At 38.4% G+C, this 23,742-nt stretch overlaps 1 protein-coding gene across 5 annotated transcripts in view; it reads right to left on the minus strand.

Moving 5' to 3' along the window:
- The window catches only part of adamtsl3 (ADAMTS-like 3), a 119,961-nt gene that overhangs the window by 46,877 nt on the left and 49,342 nt on the right, over positions 1 to 23,742 (minus strand). Inside the window, exon 1 of one of the 5 annotated variants that reach the window (XM_028473930.1) lies at positions 2,470 to 2,730. The exons of the other annotated variants lie outside the window; for them this stretch is intronic. Coding sequence (XP_028329731.1) covers positions 2,470 to 2,523 — 54 coding nt within the window. The 5' untranslated portion in view covers positions 2,524 to 2,730. Of the gene's footprint in view, positions 1 to 2,469; positions 2,731 to 23,742 lie in introns of those variants that run through there. 5 annotated transcript variants of the gene reach the window in all.

Raw genomic sequence — 23,742 nt, forward strand, 5'->3', positions numbered from 1 at the left:
GTCCAATTTAAAAAAGTACAAAAGGATAGGGGTGGGTAGGTTGTTTGGTAGGATAAGCTACAATTGTGATCAAAGAAGACAGAGGATAACAAAGCTGAGTGAATGTGACAATTGTCCTGCTGGGCTTTGGATGTTAAAAGTGTACCTGTAATGGAAATGTATATGAAAAAAGGCGTGCTTTTTTGAACAATTTTATACCCTAAAATACACTCGGCCATGTTCGGCCGGATATTAGGCCAAGTCGTTTTCTGTGCCGTATTTATAAGGTCCCACCTGATTTCTGTGATTTTCCTCTTTATTTAGGTTTTTGCAGTGCTTTTCTCCACATTTTTAAAAAAATATAATTTTATTTATCACTATGGACAACACAAGGATGTGTTTTGGACATATCTACTGCTGCCATTGTGGGCTTTTGCTGCACATCAGAGTAGCCACAGTCGGCAGTCAGCTGCATCGTTTACATACGAGTCGCGACAAAGATCAAGATGCACAATACGAGAGAGTAGGAGAGAGATTGGAAGAGTCTGAGATGAAACTGGGAAGACACTACAGCGATTCAGAGGATGAAAATCACCCAGACGTGAAACCACAGCGCGAACTTCAACAGCCCGACGTCGCGACCAGTGTCTAAAATGTGCATAATGGACAAGGAGGTTGTGTTTACTCCTGGCTGCTTTAAAATGACTTTTAAAGACAGTAACCCAACTTAACCTCTAGAACAGGGGTTCTCAACTGGTTTCACCCCGGGACCCACATTTTGCCACGGTCAGTAAATCGCGACCCGGTTTTTTTTAGAAATCAACCAACCAAATTTAGTTTTTCCAAAACACACATATATAACCTTTTTTTAAACATAATTCAATATATTTTCATTTGCAACATGTATTTCACAGCATACCTGTCAAAAGAAAAGTTGCTTTCAAAATAAAAGACCAGTCCAACATGAGAGACATTAAATATTTAATTATTTTTGACCCATCCAGTAGCCTACATGTCCGCGACCCACTTTTGGGTCCCGAACCACCAGTTGAGAATCGTTGCTCCGGAATTATATACGATTTTTTGAAAAATTCACTACAGGTACGGTTTAACCCTCAATCACCGACTATCCTTGCTCTCATCCCTACGGATATTTATTTTCACTGCTTTGAAGGAGGAAGCACCATTTTATATCACAATACTTCTACACTATGATTGTTGAAAATGATTTATCGATAAAAACAGTAAGAACAGCAATATGCAATCCCTCATCTTTAGCTTTGAGCAATTTAGTTGGACAGATTTGTAGCAGGCCACCTGTCAACAGTTTAAAATAAGTCACAGAGTACAATTTCCCTGAAGATGGAAAACTTAACGACAAGGAAAAAGAAACTCAACTCGAGTGCCTTCCTTTTGCAGAATGTCAGTATATGTTGACCTTATTAGACGGTCAGTCATACGATATCAGCACATCTGCAGAATCCTTTTTCATGTCTGCACTGCAGAGCACTGGACTCCTTGTCATTAATCCAGGTGGCCACCGTAATGCAACAGGGAACCCTAAACTTAGACAAAACATCTTGCCGACCAGCACGTGGACAACAAGCATTTCTATTTCTGTGACTCAGTTAAAACCCTCTGACGGCGTTGGGGACTTTAAAGAGGAGACGGCTTATACTGTTATAGACTGGGTGAAGCTACTGTCAACAAAGGTGTAAAGAGTACTGATATATCCTACTCAAGTAGAAGTACTGTTACTCGATTGAAATTGTACTCAAGTACAAGTAAGCCATACATAAAATACTCATGAACAACTCAAAAGTAGTACTTAAAAATAGTACTAAAAGTAGAAGTTACTCGTTACTTTCACCCCCCCCACGTTTAATTTTGTTAATAAATCTTACCCTTGCATACAGTAAATAAATCATGTATAAACTAAAAAAGGAAGAGACCAAATCTATTTTCCACAAAGACAAACCACCAATGAATTAACTCTAAAACTGAGAAAATAACCGTCATTCCATGCCGTTTTTGGCACTGTGCATTAGATTTAATCTGGTTGGTCGGCTATGATGTGATGTATTTGATTGTTGTCTGTTCATTTCACTTTTTTATAGTTTCACAATGTCTGTTTCTCATTTTGAAACAAAACAATAACAATTTACTCAGTAACGGTTGGGTGTAGAGTTGTAAAAACGTACTTAAAAACAAGTAAAATTACTGATTTAGAAATGTACTCAAAAAGGTACAAGCACCCATAAAAGCAACTCCATTACAGTAACGTGAGTACTTGTAATCAGTTACTTCCACCTCTGACTGTCAAGACTCCAGAACATTAAAACCTCTCACAACTAAAATGGAACGTGCAAATAGAGAAACAATGTAGTTCAAGCAAGTGTTTACTAAAGTAGGAAGTTAATTCAAGCATTTTGGTGACAAAAGAGCACAATAAAGGGAAAAAAAAGTGCAAAAAAGCAAATATTACAGTACCATAGTAAGAAGTATGGTCACCAGGACAGCACAAGATGTAAACCCTCGCTCCATTCCTCTTCAGCTTACGGTTGTGTTTTCCCGTCCGTGAGCCTATAGTGTGAGATGCTCTGTGTCTTGTTGGCCTGCCGTCTCCTCTCTGGCTTGTTCCCGTTCTTCCTCTATAGTAACTTGGTGAAATCGGAAGAGGGAGGGGAACCAGGAGCCTGTGTGTGTAAATTTTCTTGTGTGTGCAATGTAGAGGAAGTAATAGCAGGGGGAGAGAGGGGGGCCCGTGGCCCACAAGTCCTCAGGTCTGGCATCGTAGCCAATCAATAAATGGCCCTCAGTCAGGCGTGCTGAACAAACACAGAGCTGGACCAGCTGTAACTTCACAACTTCACACATTTGTGTGTGCGTGTGCCTGCCTGTGTCTATATATCTGTGTCACATGGTTTAAGGAGAAAATTGAGCTATTTTCTTTTTTTTTTTTTTACATCACATCTTCTCATATTTCTCTATACCTTTGATTTTATTTCTCACTTTTGCTTGCTTACTTTTGACTCTATTCAATTTCAGCTCTGTTCACTTTTTTCTCTTGTCCTGTTTTGGAAAAATCTCCTTTTCAGTCAACTGGAGGTATTTTCAAGAATAACATAATGTTTTTGTGTGTGCTGGGAATTCAGTACTTCAAACTAACATCGGAATAGAGAGGCAGAATTGGCGTCATATGACTTGGAGTGCAGCTAAAAAGACTGTGCAGTGTTTTTCACATAAAGGTTACATGTGAAAGCCCAATGTAAATCAGATGACATAGTCTGGTCACTGAGGCTATCTGGATAGACTTTTCAGCCAGAGTGACTTTATATCCCTTTATAAGCCAAAGGCCTACTTCAATAGAGCCTTTCATAACATGCGGGAGTTGGAGCCAGTGAACATTTACACTGTGGAGGTGGGGAACAAGCCAGGTGTCCCCTGGAGGGACAAGTCCTCTGGTTATAGAGAAAAAACACCCCTATAAGATGGACAGCTCTTGGCACAGAGGGAATATACAGTGCACTAAGTAGCTTTCCAGTTTCTTTTTAGCAACACTGGGACACAATAACAAAATGTGAAAGAGGGCTTTAAAAATAGAGCGGTCAGAATTAGTGCCAACCAACTGGTGCCCCTTGATGTGACTTGCAAGGGTAGCAGCAGAGTGTCATTCAGGCATTTAACTTCAACGTTGGAGGGACAATAAAAACTCTGTTCTTCAAATTGGCCTCCCAATCAAACACCCAATCAGAAACCACATAATTGCTATCAATTTAGGCTGAGAGGAATGTGCTGTTCTCTAGAGCAAACAGAGACATTAATCAGAACACTAGCGTAGATGTCTCCAACACCTAACTTGCTCACACACACGAATGCACACGTGTGCCTGTACAGAAGACTTAGGTAGACGTTGCTTCTGGTAAGATGGCTACTGTTTGACGACCATCGCCTCAAGAGGGGTAAACACACAAAGATTTCCTCGATCTGAAGAGATTTTTCTATTAGTTAAAGACCCCACACATGAAGATAAAAAACAGTCATAGGTCATGTTCATAATAGCATACGAACATACTAAGTTTGACGTCAAAATTTACATCTAATGTGTTCATATTAGATAGTATGAAAACATTGAGTATGGCTGGAAAAATACCTGGATATATAGTATATTAAGACATTTTTTAAGAATGCACGGTAGGCATACTTAAACCGTCCCATGATGCATTGCGAGCGGAATGTAAAATTGATACCAGTATCGGTATCGGCACAACATTAATTAGCATTTAAATCTTTTGTAAATAGGGCTCTTGTTTTGAAGTAAACCGGAAGTTTAGTAAGTAACATAATTAATGAATGTATATATGAGAGGTTTATGGATCAAATGAACACGTGTTGATATTCTACTTGGTCACTTTCTCGCTTAAAATGTTTTCAGAACTTTCAAAAGTGGAGAATCAACAGAGATATTTAACCAGAGTGGGCTTCCGCTTTTTGTCATTGTAGGTTCGAAATGCATCTTGGGAAACTGAGAAGTATACTTCAGTGGGAACGCTCATCATGCATATAGTATATAGTCGACAGTATACACTCATTGAGTTTGTACACAGCTTTTATCTCAAAACAGCGCACCACACATCACTATTCTGTCTCTCCAAGCCAGAAATCTTGTGTGATTACACGAGATATACCAACGTGATATAAGGCAGCATTCAAAGCATCTAGGAAATCTGGATTTTCCTACCTCCTACTTGATATAGTGGCTTGGAACACCACCTGAAGTTGGATCTCCTACACAATAAAGTCAGGGAAAAAAATCTGATATGACGATCAGCCATGTTTGAGATATTTCAACATGTTCAGGAACTAATGGCTGCTCTTGTGTTTTAAGGCTAAAAGTTAATTTAAATGACTCCAAAGAGATTCCTGAAACAAATTAGTAACAATGTTGTATTACTCACCTATAGATCTGCATTCTAAAATGTATCTATATAATGGGTTGTGTATTGCTTAAAAGGTCCCGTATTATGCTATTTTTCACTTATCTCCATTTGTTCTAAGAACCCAAACAACATTATTTGAGGTTTATTTTCCCAAACTCGCATCCTTTCCAGAGCAGTTCTAAAAACGGGCTGTTTTGGGGCTTACTTATGCATAATCATGAGTGGGTGTGTCTATAGACGCAAACTTCATGCTTCGCTTTTGCGAGGGAGATCAGTGATCACCAAAGCCATTTTCATTTGCTATCCACACACAGCTGTTGTTGCTTTCAGCCACAAACCTGCACATTACAGTAAAACACATGGCTATTTAAGCGGCTATTGTGATTGTGAGTTCATCTCAGCGCTTCGGGGTGTGTGTTTATCACATCAACAGCAGCGGAGTCGTTCAGCTGCGAGTGTTAAGCTGATAAGTCGCTTTCTTCTCCTCCTCATCTCTATTAACTACAGGAATAGTGTATTTATGGTGATAATCATTTGTTTTTTCCAACCACTGCGTCGCATTCTGTCACAAACATGTCGAATCAAGTCAAAGACGATACGAGGCGATGTAACGGATACTGAAAATGGAACTGCTCCGGGTGCTAGTCTACACCGTGGCTGCCCACTGCTCCTCGGGGAGGGGTTAAATGCAGAGAACACATTTCGAGGCGATTCAAACTTTTGTGACATCACAAAGGTCTGAACCGGAGGGACAGCTTGTTTTTCAGAAGAGGGCAGAGCAGCAGCTCAGATAGCAGGATTAGTGAGGATTGCTCAGAGATGCAGGAAGGAAGCCCAATAATACTTTGCGGGTGTTTTTGATAAGGAATTAACATTGTAACAAGGCATTATTTTGGTGTTAACACAGATCCCTTTGGGGGACTGTTCCAGAACAGGAATCCCTTGCACATCATAGAAACCAATGGTTGCTTTCATTAACTGTTCTGCAAGTCTTTCCAATGACTTTTGATAGCTCATAGTAGCTAGCTAGCATACTTTTAGGTGCCAATGAGAAGAAAAAAAACAGGCAATGCACTGTTTCACTGGCTGACACAGAAGTTTCCCTTTTATGCGGCCTTAGATCTCAACCCTCTGATATTTGCTTTCAGAGGAAATCCATCTCATATTTGAAAAAAAGTGTGACTACAGAAAAATAAACCGTGGCATCCGTGATGTGCCCAGTGTTTAAAAACCAAACATTGGAGGAGGAAATGAATGTGTTTGATTGACATAAGCTTGGAGCCAGTCTCTACCACAACATGGCTGGCGGTGTCTCCTGACAGGTTAAACATCAATCTATGCAGATGATGAGGTGAGAAAAGAATGATATTGTCTATTGTTATTTTACAGTCCCGAGAATTGGATTTCATGTGAAATCTTGCAGCGGCTTTGGAGGATTGCTTGAACTGATTTTCAGTCCATAAATTCAGTCATTGGTTTTATTGGATAGTACGAGTATCGTACTCTTGGCCATGAGTTGCAACAACATTGTATGCCCTAAATTGTAAACAGGTGGCTAAATTTAGCCGACATCTAGTAACAAAGCATCTAGTAACAAAGCAAACTTACAACAAATATAAAGAGACTAACAACAGGCTTGGCGACCACCGTGTCTTGCGGGTGACTATGTTTTATTTCCTCTTAGCTACTTAGGACTTTTATAGATCATAACCTGACTAAACCTCAAGAATCACATCATATTTTGAAATCCACTACAGGTTCCCCTTAATAGAGATTTATTGCAACCGACAGTAAACATAAAGCAGGATACATTAAAAAGGTGAGTTTTAATCATCCGTCATTGTTGCGTTTTCTCTCTCAGGTTTCAGAACAGAATAAATAAGATATATGATTTAAATGGTTCGATGTACTTATATAAAGCATATGCATTTATTATTTTTTTAAACTTAAAAGTTTTGGACGCCTATGATCTACTTCATTCCACTGCATTTGTCTTTCTTCCTATTAAACGTTCTGTATTACTCCTGACATGTATCTTTCATTTTAGCTGTTGACAAATGAAGGTGATGTTGAACAGGGAGAAAATGGAGCCAGCTTTAAGAATTAAATCATGTTTCATAAGGAACAAATCATAATGGCTTTCAATCACTGCCGGGAAACAACGGCGCGCTGTCGAAAATGATCAAGCGTGGCACGCGAAAGCGTCCGATTCCGAAACCATCTTAAGAGAAGGTTATTTCAGGTTTGTTTCAATCCATTTGCCTTTGAATCTAGTGGCCCACTTCAAGGTAAAGGTTTGTGTTTTTGTCGAACAAATAGCATCGCCAAAATAGTTCTTGTGGGGTGTTTCTACTCAAAAGTTTGCATTAGTTGCCTTTGCAAGAGTTGAACAAGTCCTTTCTTCTTTCCTCCTTCAGAAGTGAAATAAATAGCAAAATAACTGATTGTTATTCATGTCAACTTTAATCATCACCTGAAAATTTGACAGAGTTCTCAGAAAAAGAAAGTTTGATTCCTAAAAAACCTGATCCTTCACTTCCCAAAAGCCGGCTTAAACGGCTCACGTGGGATAAATAGTCGCCCCAACCCCCTCTTTAGGCCATGTATGTGCTGCAGGCATGATTTACACCAAGGTCATTGTTTAAAAAGCTTTCTGGGCCACAGTATAACATGTTTTACCAGTACATGGATTTTACAACTTGCAGCTGAAAATAAACCCCGCACTTCCCCATTCCACTTCAACCTAAACCAGGGAACTCGTGTAAATATGTAATTCCCTCACAATCTGCAAAATCCAATTTAAGCCAGAAGGGAAGCACTGAGGTGCTGAGAAGTATTCACACTCATGACTGAATACTTAAAAAACCCAACTGTTTGGTCTTTCTTCTTCACTAATGAACAATAATATTTAAGTAGGACTTGTTTTTTTGGAACGTGCATGCTTCCGAACACATTGTCGGAGAGAATTTAGACCAGATTTTTAGCTGGGAGATATAATTGTGTTCCATGTGAAAATGTTGAGAGACTAAAAAGCTCAGGAGAATGACAAACGCCAACTTGCCCTTTAATGAACCCATCTCTACTGGCATCAAATCCAACAGCGTCCCTGTCTGAAATCCCCACAGCTCAGAGGAGGAAGACTTTTGTTCTGCTTTTATATTGGTCCCAGAACATCTTACACAGTGTATGAAAAACAATCAGATTTGTTTCGAAGGAATGCAGGAACGTATTTAAGGTCATGTCAACTTGTATTTGTCCGTGTTAGTTACACTGCGTGGATTGCAAGGATATCAATATCTATTTGAAAAATACAGCTTGTGTTTGCCAACAAATACGGTAACTTTATATATTAATATGTTGAGCCCAAGTAGAAAACTATGGTGTTTGTTTTAGGTTAATGTTTGTCTGCTTTTAACACAGTAAACTGCAAAAACAACAGGAAACTTTAACAATTTGCAACCTATACTATACATTTCTTTTTTTTTTAGCAGGCTTTGTGATCTATTTGCATATTTAGAATTCCAAATAGCAAGATATTATCTGAGTTTTTTCTTATGTATCAGTGGTTCTCAAACTTTTTTGGTTCAAGTACACCCTTTCTCTTATTTCTGAATCCAAGTACCCCCTTTCTCCCTTTTCTGAATCCAAGTACCCCCTTTGTCCTACTACAACATTTTGCTCAGAATATATGAAAAAAACAGTTACAGAGCATAATGATGGAATGATTTTAAAGAATCCCATTTTGTAAATAAGTGGAAAGAAACAATTATTAGTGCAGTGGTTCCAATGATATCAAGAATTTCTGGCAACCCAAAAGACATTTTCTTTCTAGAATTAGTTTTTGATCATGTTTGAGCTCAGATATTTATTAATTTTTACTGCATTTTAGTCTAACTAAATTTATATTTCACAAAGTGAAAGTATAGACATAATGTTGCTTAAGATTGTGTGTTGTTTACATTAAAAAAAAATATATATAATAATAATAATAACTAAAAATCAGTTTCATTTTTCAGAAATTTCAGGTGACCCCATTTAAACTCCAGGCGACCCCACATAGGTCCCAACCCCAGGGTTGGAAAACCTTGATTTAGTGGCTCCTGAGTAGATGTATTTCTATAGTTTTCATCATTTCCAGTCATCTCACACCTGGGGTGGGACCAAGACTGACAATTTTATTGTTAATTTTCCACTCTCTCTCTCTCTCTCAAGTACCTCCTGTAGTGCCATTGCGTACCCCTAGGGTAGACATATGCAACTGGCAGCACGGGGACCACATGCGACCCCCAAAACAAAATTGTAATTGATGAAGTTGGAAGTTATATGAAGCCCAACATAACACACAAAACTCCAGAAATGCAGAAAATGACAGCAAAATGCACAAAATGTCAGAAAAAAACACCCACGTCAACACAAAATGAGTACAAAAACAACATAAATGCCAACAGTAACACAAAAAATATAACAAAAACACACATAATGACTCAAAAAACAAAACAAAATGCAACAGAAATATGCCATATTGACAAGAAAATCAATTAAAAAAACACACAAAATGTCTAAAAACAAAAAAAACACCAAGGAAACGACACAAAAGAACTACTAAGACCCCTTGTTCTTTCCTGTCATTATTCTAAATGCCAACATAAATGTTGATAATGTGGCCCTCGGATCAGACAATCACATTTTTGTTGGTCCTGCTCTTATAGAAGTTGCTCGTCTCTGCCCTAGGGGTACACGTTTGAGAAACACTGCTAGACACTAAATGTATATTTATTTAACTCCATATGAGAAGTATAGAGTAATCAAATCTTAAACTGGGATCTTAAATTAACCACACTTTATTCCCACCTGAGGTAGGAGCTGAAAGCCGACACGCAGCCCACAGAGCAGAGGAGGAATAAAGGCCGTAATTAGGAATCAGGGGTGACATTTACGGTTTCCTGCGCCCTCGCTCACATGTTCTCAGCACCAAGTTTCTCCCATTAGCACATTTTGGACCACTCGTGTTTTAGCAGCATTTTTTTTCTCCAATGCACCCTCCTCCATCGGGGCCTCCACTTCACCACCTCCATCCCTCCTTCCTCGCACACGTACACTCGTCCACATGCTTCTTTCACTCAACCGCAGCCACTCTGGCATTTTAAAGAGGGTATGAAAAGAGGGGATGGGTATAAATTAGCCACGTAAAGCCACTGGGGTCTTCAAAACAGGCCCGCCAAGGTGGACTGGAAGGAAACGAGGAGTGTGGGACCTGCATCCAGATCTAGGCATGACGCTAAGAACCGAAGCTTATTTATAGCATCGCAGCGACAAGTTGATCCCTGATGCATCAAGATAGAGGCCGTATTTTCACATCATCTGGATAGAGTTCAGACACACTTCCTTAAATGTCTTTTTAGTTTAAGCAAATCATTTCAAGCTGCTGATTTTATAGCAGCTGTGATTAACATTGTTACGTAAACACTAGATGATATAATATAATATGTGAGAGGAGTCAGCGCTGCAGATATATTAAAACAGTCTGAAGCTGGAGACCTGTATTCACACGTGTTTGCCAGTAAGTTAGTCACTGTATCCTGTTCTGGTTTGATGTTATTCAGGCTCCCAGATCTAAACCTTCAGTGGCAGAATAAAGGCAAATAAAACATGTTTAGAATAGTTCATTTATATTAGTAAAAACACATGCCATAGTACGCAGTAGAAAAACTATGGAACGTTTGTAGATGAGTGAGCACTGTTGCAAATGAAAGGGTTAGTTTAGAGAGGACATCAATACACAACTCTGTTTATACTAAATTATCAATATAATGATTCTACACCAGAGATGGTGATGTGATCATATAGGACCGCATTTTTTACAATTATATCAGTATTTAGAATGATGACAAATCTGATCATCAATAAAGGAAAGAACAAAGGACTTTGGGTGTATTTTTGTTGTCATTTGTTGTGTTTTTGGAATAATTTTAGCCATTCAACCATTTTAGATGCAACTTCGTGAATACAGTATTTGTCTCATTTAGTCTATTTTGTTGAATTGTGTATTTTGGTTGTCGTTTCTTGTGTTTTTGTTGTCGTTTTGTGCATTTCTCAGTTATTTATTTGTAGTCGTCGTCTTGTGTGTTTATGGAGTAAGTTTGTGTTCATAATATATGTTGTCATTTTGTGTATTCTATGTTTTCCTTTGATTTATTATTGCTGTCTTTTTGTCTATTTTTTGTTTTTGTTTTTTAAGGTCATTTTTTGTGCATTTTTGCAGTTTTTTTGTGTGTTTTTTTTTTTTTTTTTGTTGCAATTTATGTCATTTTCTGTGTTTACGTTGAGGACTGCACAGTATTATCAACATTAGACCGTGGGCTGCATGTGGCCACATGCACACTACTCAGATCAGATTAGACTCTTACATTTGTAAAGCCCGTATTGCAAAAAAAAACACAAATGCAACAAAAAGAAATACATTTTTCCTTCTTTTGTTGTTGTTGATTTGCTAACTTGTAATCAATACGAAGCTGCTTGATAAGCCAGGTTGTTACAGTACTCACTGCAAACAGATGTTTCTGTAGAAACCATAGTTGTCGCCACCTTAAAGATGCCAAGACCACTTGAGAACATGTAAGGTCTTTCAAACACTGCCTGTAGTGTAATACGTACATTTAAAGACGACAAGCAAGGGTGAAAGGTGCTGTCTTTATAGTGTAAAGAAATTGAACCAGTAAACCAGTGGTGATGTGTATCCCTAATTTAAATCCAAGACGGCTTGTTCGAAACGCCGTCTCTGGAAGCTCCACTTGTAGATGACGAAATACTGCAGCCGTTTGCAGTTATCAAGTGTGCGAAACCCAAGATTTTTTGGCAGAAACACCCCTCTATCAGCAACACAAAACTGTGAATATGACATACACCATCATGTCAAGCTTCACAGCAGGAGAACAAGAGAAAGAGTGTGAACAAAAACGGCTCATGCAATGGAAATCCTACAAGAATACTGGAAGCTAACACCATACCTAAGCCAGAGAACACCAACCAACCAACAGAAAGAGCACTAAATGTTAGCATGAGACACAAGGCAGGAGTTGCGAAACAGAGTCTCTTGTTAACATCTTCCATAATTGCAAAAAATGAGACCCAAAAGCTCGGCCCCAGTCCTCAGAGACACAGACATGAAGGAACGGAGGGCACCTGGTTTGTCTCAGGAACTTATTATTCATGATGAGTGAGCGCAGACTTTTTACACTTAAAGAGAGCTGAAGCTTTCCGAGCCTGACTAAGACGTGTCTGATCTCTTGCATATGCAACGCGCGGATAGTCTTTCAGTTTTTAACCCTTAAATTAAGTCACATCGGCAAACATGTGGTTTTCATTCTCCAAAATGTATTGTGTGTTGTCTTTGGCTCATAGAGGATCGGAGAAAGTGATAGTAATATGATAAAGGTTGGTCAAAGGAGACTTTAACCCTTGGAGCGTCCTCTGAAACCTGACATTTTTCACTTGGTTTAATAATGATGCAATTGAAGAGAGAGCAAAGGGGTGTGTGCGTACTTCAGTTCTTCGGTGTGACCCGTGCTTGACCTATAAATATGGAAAGCATTAAAGTGAAAAAAAAGGGGATGATATTTTGTGCACATTGTTGTAATTCCCTTTGTGAAACACATGCAATTCACATAATCCATTATATGCACATAATTAAGTTCTAAGCTAAACACACTCTCAGATGAAAGCTCTTCCCTGATGAAACGCACTGGCTTTTACTGTTGTTGTTATAAGAAGTCCTGCCATTTTTTAGATGAAGAGAGACCTGAAATGAACCACAGCAATTTCTCTTTTATGTTAAATTTCATTTAATCTTCTAAAATAGAAGAGATTGTCAAAACAAACCTATAACTATCATTAGGAAATGATGAAATGATCAAATTTATAATTTCAAGGTTGCAAAAATATAACATTTGACATGCAAAAAACATTAAATTCCATTTAGCATGTAAATAGCTCCATATTCTTATAGCGTTTATGAAAAAAAATGTAGCTAGCAGGGGTCTTTCCTTGATGCCGCCCGCGCGATGAGCCCTGCACAAAAAAAAGTCGTCCTGTCGACAAAAATACACAAAAATACTACAAAAACACACAAAATGATAAAACATTATCTCCAAAATGTGAAAAATATACACAATATGACCACAAACAGACACAAAATGACTCCAAAAACCACACAAAACAGCAAAGTACACAAGATGAGAGAAAAATATATAAAATGTGACAATTATGAAAAACATATGCAAAAAAGAGAGAAAAATATTCACAATCGCACAACAAACATATGCAAAAAGACTGCAAATACACACAAAACAACAACAAAAATACACAAAAAGACTACAAAAACACAAAATGACAAAATCTTTTATGCTCCTGCATGACACCCCTCGTAGTATGTTACAATTAATAGCTCCGCTCCTTGTGTTATGTTACAATTATTAGCTCCACCCCTCGTGTTATGTTACAATTAATAGCTCCACCCCTCGTGTTATGTTACAATTAATAGCTCCACCCCTCGTGTTATGTTACAATTAATAGCTCCGCTCCTTGTGTTATGTTACAATTATTAGCTCCACCCCCTGTGTTACGTTACAATTATTAGCTCCACCCCTCGTGTTATGTTACAATTAATAGGTCCGCTCCTTGTGTTATGTTACAATTATTAGCTCCACCCCTCGTGTTATGTTACAATTAATAGCTCCGCTCCTTGTGTTATGTTACAATTATTAGCTCCACCCCTCGTGTTATGTTACAATTAATAGCTCCGCTCCTTGTGTTATGTTACAATTATTAGCTCCACCCCTCGTGTTATGTTACAATTAATAGCTCCGCTCCTTGTGTTATGTTACAATTATTAGCTCCACCCCTCGTGTTATGTTACAATTAATAGCTCCGCTCCTTGTGTTATGTTACAATTATTAGCTCCACCCCCTGTGTTACGTTACAATTATTAGCTCCAACCTTCGTGTTATGTTACAATTAATAGCTCCGCTCCTTGTGTTATGTTACAATTATTAGCTCCACCCCCTGTGTTACGTTACAATTATTAGCTCCACCCCTCGTGTTATGTTACAATTAATACCTCCGCTCCTTGTGTTATGTTACAATTATTAGCTCCACCCCTCGTGTTATGTTACAATTAATAGCTCCGCTCCTTGTGTTATGTTACGGTTATTAGCTCCACCCCTTGTGTTACGTTACAATTATTAGCTCCACCCCTCGTGTTATGTTACAATTAATAGCTCCGCTCCTTGTGTTATGTTACGGTTATTAGCTCCACCCCCTGTGTTACGTTACAATTATTAGCTCCACCCCTCGTGTTGCGTGACAATTAATAGCGCCGCCCCGTGTTTCATTAGCTCCGCCCCTCATATTACATGACAGTTAATATCTGCGCCCCCTGTGTTCAATCAATTGTACCTATAAAATTAGGAAAATTCATGAAATATAAAGCAAAAGAAAAAAAGTCAACTATTATTTTTTGAATGATGAACATTGAATGGAATCAAATTGACCCCAAGGATAATAGAAGGGTTAAGGCTCCTCTGAGAGGTGGAACAAAATTCCATGAAGAGATGCTGGTAAAAAAAAAAGCCAATGCCAAGTTTAGGAAAAAAAAACCACAGGATAATAGCAAAAAAAAACAGCTGACATCACAGTTCTGGATGTTCACACAGTTGAGGAAAGCCAAAAGTGCAGATTCTGTCCAAACCAGCGGCGTTAAACGATCATTAGATTAATTAAGCCAACCATGTTTTGTGGGACATCACTAAGCTACCTCACAGCACGATGGTCTGGGTTTGACTCCAGGCTGGCATTCTCTAAGTACTTTGGTTGTCTACAACAGTGAAAAACATTAACATTAGTCTATTCATTCAATTTAAATTGTCCCCAAGTGTGACTGCCAGCTCGTGAGAACATTAGCCTGATATTTGGCAGGTGAACTCCCCCGTCTGCAGTGTTCTCAGCTTTTTCCTCCTGGTAACTATGTTCTAGATTTGCCCAAACTTATTTTGTCCATCAAATCCTCTTCCATAGCTGCCCATATGTACCGGTTTATAGACTTTTGTAATGGTACGACATAAACAATAGTTAAAAAAAATATATATATATATTATTTCATTGAGCCCTAAGATGCTGATGCTTTGGCGTACCCCAGTTTGAGAACCACTGCAATAGAATACCCTTTATCATTCGACTTATGCATTGTATTTTGAGTTTATTTTCGAAAACTCATCTTTAATCTCGTCTTTTCAACTTTAATCTTGACCTTTCGACTTTTCAAAGATTTGTTTTTCGAGCATTTGAATTCTTTGAAAAACCTCTCGAGTGTATGGATCCATACTGACACTGAGTATTTAAACCTCAGCTAAAAAAGTGAAGAAAAAACTTTATAAAAGGAGGCAGCACCCATATTTCAATCTGGGTGGCTGTGGTGCAAATAGAGGGGGGAAAAAAAGCAGAAAATAAATAATCAAAAGATAATGTTGAATCATTCTCGGTTTTCTTAAATAAGCTGAAAAGGTAAAAAGGTCAAACTTACATTTGTGAATTACAGTGCATGTGATTGTGTCTTTAACTTTGGGTCGACCTGGCCCGGGGAATTGTCAAATTATCTACTATATAGAGTTACAGAATTTATGCAGTAAGAATATGTTAAAGTTAGCCTTGGAAGCCTGAATGTGGGTGATGTGTTTGTGTATGTAAGAGTAGAAGAGACAGAGGGAAAAACAAAGAGAACAAGAAGAGAAACGTGTGTGCGATGCTCACGTTTGCACGCCAAGCAACACATCATTCACTGAAAGGGGGGGGGAAGCCAGTATGAATTGAAAAGATCACGCCTACGGCTACGACGCTTTTTGAAAACTGTTCAAACGTGGGAAACTCAATCTCTCTCACACACTCTGCAAATTCTCCGAGCACACGCTCACAAAACGTAACCTAACGTGTCCTCCTTCGGAGGTCAGAGCGTGAGCAGGTGATGGAGTGAGGGAGGAAACAGGATGTATGACGGAAGAGAAACCGCACAGGAAGAGAGTTGCAGTGGATCGGGTCACCTTTATTCCAACCCGATAGCACATTTAAAGCCTTCTGCCATGTTTTCCCAGGAGTGTTGGGCTTACAGCTGTCTAAACACGCTACTGTAGTCAACTCCCAAACAGCTACGGCCTCTCCCTTTTGTTTAGGAAGTCTATCATTATCCTTATTAATAATGTCATGATAATCTGCCCTCACTTGGATCACATTCACCCACTTTATCCACCCAATGCTTCCATAACAAACACTTTTGTACGTCCACTTCACAGAAATACATGTTTCCTAAACTAACTTGGTCCCAATCAATAATAAATAAATTCCCCAAAACTATCTTTATGTACAGGTGACCCAGTTTTGACATATTCACCCACTTACCAGGAGTTTATTTGTGTGTATTTAATGAACAAAAACCCTTAAAACACACACAAATATTTTAGATACAACTAAATCACATGTGTCAAACTCAAGGCTCGGGGGCCAAATCCGGCCCTTTAGACCATCCAATTCGGCCCACAGGAGAAAGCACGAATTAAAGTGCAAATTACCAAATAATTCAGTTGTATATAATAATAGCAATAATAATACATTAATTTTATATAGCGCTTTTTTGGAAACTCAAAGATGCTTTACAGAATCAAGGCATTATTCTTTCACTCCACACTTAGTGGTGGTAAGCTACTATTGTAGCCACAGCTGCCCTGGGACAGACTACAGAAGCGAGGCTGCCATAGTGCGCCATCGGCCCCACCGCCAACACTCGCTCACACACTACATTCATACTAGGCAATGTGGGTAAAGTGCCTTGCCCAAGGACACAATGACAGAAAACACTGGAGCGACTGTAGAAATACACAAATTTAATGAAACATCACAATATTTGGAGTCGTTGTTTTAAATCTCAAAATGTTCAAAGAACTCAATTTTCCTAAAAAAAAGTAAATAAATAATAAAAAAATCACATAATTACCCACAAATTAAATAAAAAAATGTTCACAAATTCAATAAAAGTTAAACAGACTGATATTTGTGACTTATTGGCAGGATGTTGTCTACGACTTACATACTTTATGTATGATTTATGTCAAACTGCCAACTTGGGGACATTAATGTAGAATTTGCTCATTTTCCTGCCTAATATCTGTGGCCCACTTAAGAACAAACTACTTTGTATTTGGCCCCTGAACTAAAAATGAGTTCGACACCCCTGAACTAAATCTTAAAAGCACCAACTTGCTCGGATTACGTTTTGAAAAGATGGACTTGTTCACATTACAAATAGTTCTGTGTAGCTCAAGAGCAGCATCTTGTGACTAAAGAAATAAAGTACAGCCTCACTGTATTTATTACTGGGTGATGAAGAGGATTTCACTGATAAATATCTAAGTTGGATGACAATCACGTAAAAAAAAAAACAACAAAAAAACAAGCATTGATCATTAATAATGTGTTAACTTGATTTATAGCGCTGGATTAAAGTCCTTCTGGAGCCAAAAAAAACATTCTCATTCAAAAAATTGTGTATAAAAATCTATAAATAGTTAAAATTATTATGAATAATATCTAAACAAGATGCATTTTGTTCATGTACTTAAAATGAATTTGATAACACATAATCATGTGAGTCAACACATGTTGGCAGCTCAATGAATCTTTCCCCACACAATGAAAACCTCTATTTTCTTCCAGAATAGTCTTTTTGTTGGTTTAGTCATCTTACCAGGGATTTAAAACTTAAGTTTAGCCACAGGAAGAAATAAAGTAGGAAGGTGGCAAAGTTATCCCACAATGTGATTTATTTTTAGGTTTAAAAATTGTTCTATCAAGATGTTTTTTTGTGTGTGTGTGTGTGTGTGTGTGTGTCAAGCTATAGGGGGCCATTGCAAAAGAGTCAAGGAGCCACATGAGGCTCCAGAGCCTCAGGTTGCAGACCTCTGACCCAAATGGTCCCAGTGAAGCATTTTAAGCTATTTAGAGTTCAGTTTCCTGCCCAAGGACCCTTCGGCCTTGTATCAAACTCTAAATCTCTCAATCAGAAGATGACCCCTGGTCGCACAATAAGCAAAGAATCTAAACAAACTGCCTTTAGAAATGTGACATAGTCTTTAACGAACGCCACGGAGTCTCAAAGTCATTGTCTGCCAAACAGGAACCACAAGCTGAGCCAATGAAGCACTGCTTCAATCTACACCTCCCTCTAATTGGCGTCTTTAACAGTGCACTAACATGCAATTCAGGGCAAATTTGTGGCCGAGCTCGACAGCTATTCTCCCTCCTCCGTTATCAATCCATCTGTACCTGCCATCGCTCCGTCATCTAGAACATCTCTTCTCCTTGTTCTGGCGAAAGATGGGGTTTGAGGAGAAGCTTGCCGACTGCACTCCGTCCTCTATCATTAGCCTACCCCGCTGAGGTCATTCAAAGAGCTCGATGTGTGAAAAACTACTCGTTTGCCTGTGGTCCAACGTGAAAAACCAAAGGCGCCACAAATCATAAGTTACGACATGAAGCACATTCTTAACTTTAAGGAAATAAACTAAGCTGCTGAAAATGATCGAGGCCAGCAGAAGGACCGGAGAGAGATGTTTTTTTTAATAGTTTAACGCAGACACATTTCAGCTTTGAATCTGTACGATAGCACCATGTTAAAAGAACATACTAGTGTATATACTCTACATACTATAGCAGTGTTTCTAAAATGGGGGTACGCAATGGCAAAAAGGGGGTACTTGAGACAGAGAGAGGAAAGTTAACAAATAGGGATGTAACGATTCACTCAACTCCCGATACGATTCGATTCACGATACTGGGTTCACGATACGATTCTCTCACGATTTATTTTACAAAATGGGACTCTAGACAAATTTTTTTTTGGGAAAAAAACTAGAAAATACTGTACTATTTTCCTTTTATTTTTCATTGTCAAAAGAATTCCTTGATATACTATTCAAAACAATGCAATTTAACTAAAAATAAATCTTGAATGAAATAAATAAAGGAATAATACAAATGAAAATGAAGCCTATTAATTTAAATTCTGGTTCTATAATAAACAATGCAAAACTGCATCATAGTTCTTTTTCTTTTAAAAGTGCAACTGAAAATGTATTTTGTGCCTTAACAATTGGACTTTAAAAAAAAAAAAAAAAAAAACCGTGATTGCCCTGATTTACGTCATATTTGTTTGGACCAGCAGAGGGCGCTGGTAACCCAGTGGTCGGTTGGCATGCAGATATTCTAGCAGTGAAGAAGAGAAGCTATGCTAGCAGACAGAGCTAATAGAAAAACGTGACTTTTACAGATATTCAAGTAATATTACAAATATTCTTTCGGTGCTAAAGGGGTAATGAATCATTTATTAACATATTTAAGAGTAGAAGGCGACCAGAAAGAAAGTATTAGCAGACTCCGCCTACACTTGTGGATAGCGCCCTCTGCTGGTTAAAAAAAGTACTGCGATTCAATTTTCAGAAAATTGATATCAACCGTGATACCTATGAATCGATTTTTAACTGCCTTACGATTAATCGTTACATCCCTATTAACAAATGAAAACATTAAAAATAGGTAGTGGCTATCTGTACGGTGGCCGTATCAATACGGGGACGGGACTTAGATAAGCAAACTGCTTCTCTCATCTCCTTTTTCGGCATGTACAAAAAACAAAAAAAAGTGAATGTAACCATGTCGGAAATAAACTGAATAAATAAATAAAATATACCGACATTCTATCCGTACGCAGCGCCCCTATTTAGCCAGTTTAGGTCGCGTGACTAAGACTGAACCTTACCCTAAACCCAACCCTAACCCTAACCCTAAAAATGGTTGCGATATTGGGTTATAACCTAACCCTAACCATAACCCAAACCCTAAACCTAACCCTAAGATGCTACGTACTTGGTACCGTACCAGTAGCAACCGTACAAATAGACAAATCTTTTTTTAAACACAAATCTATATATTTCTCCAGTGCAACATGCGTTTCACAGTGTGCCTGTCAACAGAAAAGTTACTTTCAAAATAAAAGACAAGTCCAACATGAGAGACCAACAGTATTTACTTATTTATTTATTTTTGACCAGCTGTCCGTGACCTACCCAGCACAGGTCCGCGACCCACTTTTGGGTTCTGACCCACCAGTTGAGAATCACTGCTCTAGCAAATATTCAGTTCACCTCAGACTGTAAAAAGATGAATTTCATCCACATTTAATTCTGCAGAATAATTCTTGTTTAAGGAAACTAACACATCTTCAAGAAAATGTCACTTATTAAATATATCTTGTAAATTAGCATTTTAAATTAAAATGGCCGTAAGCATTAAGGTTCTAAGATAAAGAGCCATTGTTCACACTTTGCGTCTTCCAATTTTCTGCTTTCCAAACGTGTGCGTGTGTGTGCTTGATGATCTCCCGGAGCTCTTCGCACTTCGTGGTTCAGATTTTCCCCTGGTGTTTACACTCGGAGTACTCCGGCCCTCTGCGTGCACAGGAGGGGGGACCACAGCATTCACACCAAATCCCTCTTTCAATAAACTCCGACTCCTGTGTGACCACAGAGGCTGAGAGCTGAACTCTGAGAACCATGAACTCTTTCATGAGAACTCGAGTCACAGCGAGACAAGCTCTGCCGTTTAATTCCCCTGCAGAAGGACAGGGTTCAATTTACCGATGGGGAAGCACACAAATTTGTAAGTCGAAAAACACTGATGCATGCAAAATATAATTGATAGAACACCAACGGTTGTAAATATGTCAATTCCTGTAATGTGTACACAACTGACAATTAACTAAAGTGAACTACAATACTGTGTTATTGTCATACTTTGCATTGAAATCTTAAAAAACAAAAAATGGGAACAGAAATAATAATCATAATTAATGAAGCTAAAATGAAAAAAAAAAATATACTGATGACTTATAATAATGATGAATTTAGAATTCTGCTCAAGATACCTGGATTTACATGTGCGAGTCATGTTCCAATTTTTCATGCTGTGCTCAGAAATGTTATGTTTAAATTTATGCTAAGGTTGTCTAATTCAAAAAATGAGTTGATCCGGGCATTGGTTGAGCGTAGATTATGTGACACGAGATATTCCTCCTGTTATTGGAAGCATTGGTGGGAATGTTTGCATGTGTTTTTACTATACGCGCTATGTGAATTCACTGTACATATTGTTGTTTCTACCTCTTTTCTAAGGACCGACTTGGTCTGAAATAAAATTGAAATGAATTATAGAATACATTTTGAATCAAATAAATGATGCTGTTTTATTGTAGCAATAGAACAATTGTCCTTTCATTGCATTTGATTTTATGGTGGAAAAATAAATCCCTGAATAATTAGGGAATCGTACTTTATGATTTCAGTCCATTACGTCTTTAGAATCCAAAAACATGGTTTGGAAAAATATGATCTAATCCAGCAGTTCTCCAGTGGTCTCACCCTGGGACCCACATTTATCATTTCACAAAAATAGCTGTTGAAGACACACATATATAAGCTTTTTTTTAAAAAAACATTTATATATCTATATATTTTCCTCTGCAATAAGAATTTCACAGCATACCTGCCAAAATAACAAACAGCAACAACAACAGCCACCAGGTATTTATTTATTTATTTATTTATTTATTTTTGACCAGCTGTCTGCGACCCACCCAGTACAGGTCTGTGACCCACTTTTGGGTCCTGACCCACTAGTTGAGAATCGCTGATCTAAAAGCATTTGTTTAAGTATTTTCACAGCATCCCAACTTCCTGGCATATTTTAATCTGATAACTCTATTGTGTATTTGTGACAGTGAGATAAAAGTGTGTAGAGGGCTTTCGTGAAATACTTTGTGAGGAAGATAAATTAGATAAAAAATAATAAAATAGAAAATGGCTTTTATTATTAATTGTTCGATTTAAGCTTGAAAGTTGTGTCTTCAAAAAAGTACCGGTGTCACGATCTGAGTCCACCTCTGTACTGAGTATATAACGCTAACCTAACCCTAACCCTAACATAATCCAATAAACAAATAAAACACGTGTCCGTTCTATTTTTGTTGTTTTTATATTTTGTTTTATTGTAGAGTTTGAGATGAATAAAGTTGATCAAGTTGACTATATTTATGTTTACTGCATTCCGACGACAATGAAACCATCCACACAGCAAAAATACTGCCTTTGTACCCAAACAAACGTTGAGATTCTGAAACAAAGCTAATGGTAACAATCACTGCATAAGGGGAAAAAAAAAGCTCAGCCTCCCAGTAGAAAACATGTTGACTTTGGCACATCTATTCTATTGTACTAGAGTGCGTCTTTGTCCGTGCGTGCTAAAAGGCGTGCCAAGCTTCTGCAACGGGGAACGCAACTTGAAATGTAAACAATTAGGCATCAACCACTTGCAGAGAGAGTGTGTGCGTTGCGTGCTTTCACATGCTAAAGAAGCTCTTGTGGGGGGCGGGACTGTGACCATCGTGTGTGTGTGTGTGTGTGTGTGCAGTGTAACTGAGTAATAGTGTCACATAAAGCAGAAATCACAAACACATGTTATTATGCCAGCGAATGCATCTCACTAGGATTTTGCTGTCAAATGGTTTATGCAGACGAGAGTGTCCGTCTGCAGCGACACACACTACATTTGTTATGTGGCTGTTGTGGTGAGGTGTCGTCCCTGGTGATACTACCTCAGCACCATCGCTCCAGTACCCACACACCACTGGAGTGGGACCACATCAAGCAACGATGGTGGCGGTGGCGGTGGTGGGAGGAGCCATTCAGTAAGCCAAGAATTTACTGAACACATATGCTGATGGAACAAACACGGGGGGGGGTGTAAAAAAAATTAAAAAAAAAAAGGATCCCAATCCCAGTGCCACGTGGCATTACACCACACTCACCAGCACTCAACAGAAGTGGGAAAGCCGCCTCAAGAAAAAACATAAATAAAAAAAAACACCCACACGTGCCAGAAACCAGTACAAGTAAGTGGGGTGACCAAATGGTTCCCCCAATCACTGTTTTTCATTTGACTCACTTTATTTTTCCTTGTTACGACAACCCAAGTGTTTTGAAGGGGAAAACGCAGCATGTGCCAGTCACAGAAAAGACTTTAACAAGGTCAGAGTGAAGCTAGTTTAAAATAACTCACCACTTGAATTCATGCCCAGCTGGTGTCAATTGATAATTACAGGTAATAAAGAAAGAAACCCTCCCTGACACACACACACACACACACACACACACACACACACACACTTAGCAATTACACGAACACAATAAGTGTAGAAATGCTGCAGTTTGACAAACCCAGGCACGAGAAACTGAGAAACATTTGTGTTTATGATTGAAACAATTTTCTCACAATTATTATGTCATTGTTTTATTTTTGATGACACTGGGCGAACGTGGCTCAGTCGTAAAGTGGGTCGTCCATTAACCAAGGGGTTGGGAGTTTGAATCCTGCTCTATCCAAGACATTGTCGTTGTGTGCTTGGGCAAGGCACTTTACCCACATTGCCCTGTATGAATGGGTATGAATTGTGCATGAATGTTCTGTGAGTATGCCCCAGGGCAACTGTGGCCACAATGTAGCTTACCACCATTGGTATGACGGATGACTGTGACTGCTGTGAATGAATAATGGTTTCTGTAACGCGCTTTGAGTCTTCTGAAAAAAAAAGCCATTACTATTATTATTATATAAGCTTTAAACAGAAACGGCATAAACCGAAAAACAAATATGATTGAAGCTTTTTTCAGGA

Source organism: Gouania willdenowi, chromosome 18 (assembly GCF_900634775.1).
Source record: "Gouania willdenowi chromosome 18, fGouWil2.1, whole genome shotgun sequence".
Classification (NCBI taxonomy): domain Eukaryota; kingdom Metazoa; phylum Chordata; class Actinopteri; order Blenniiformes; family Gobiesocidae; genus Gouania; species Gouania willdenowi.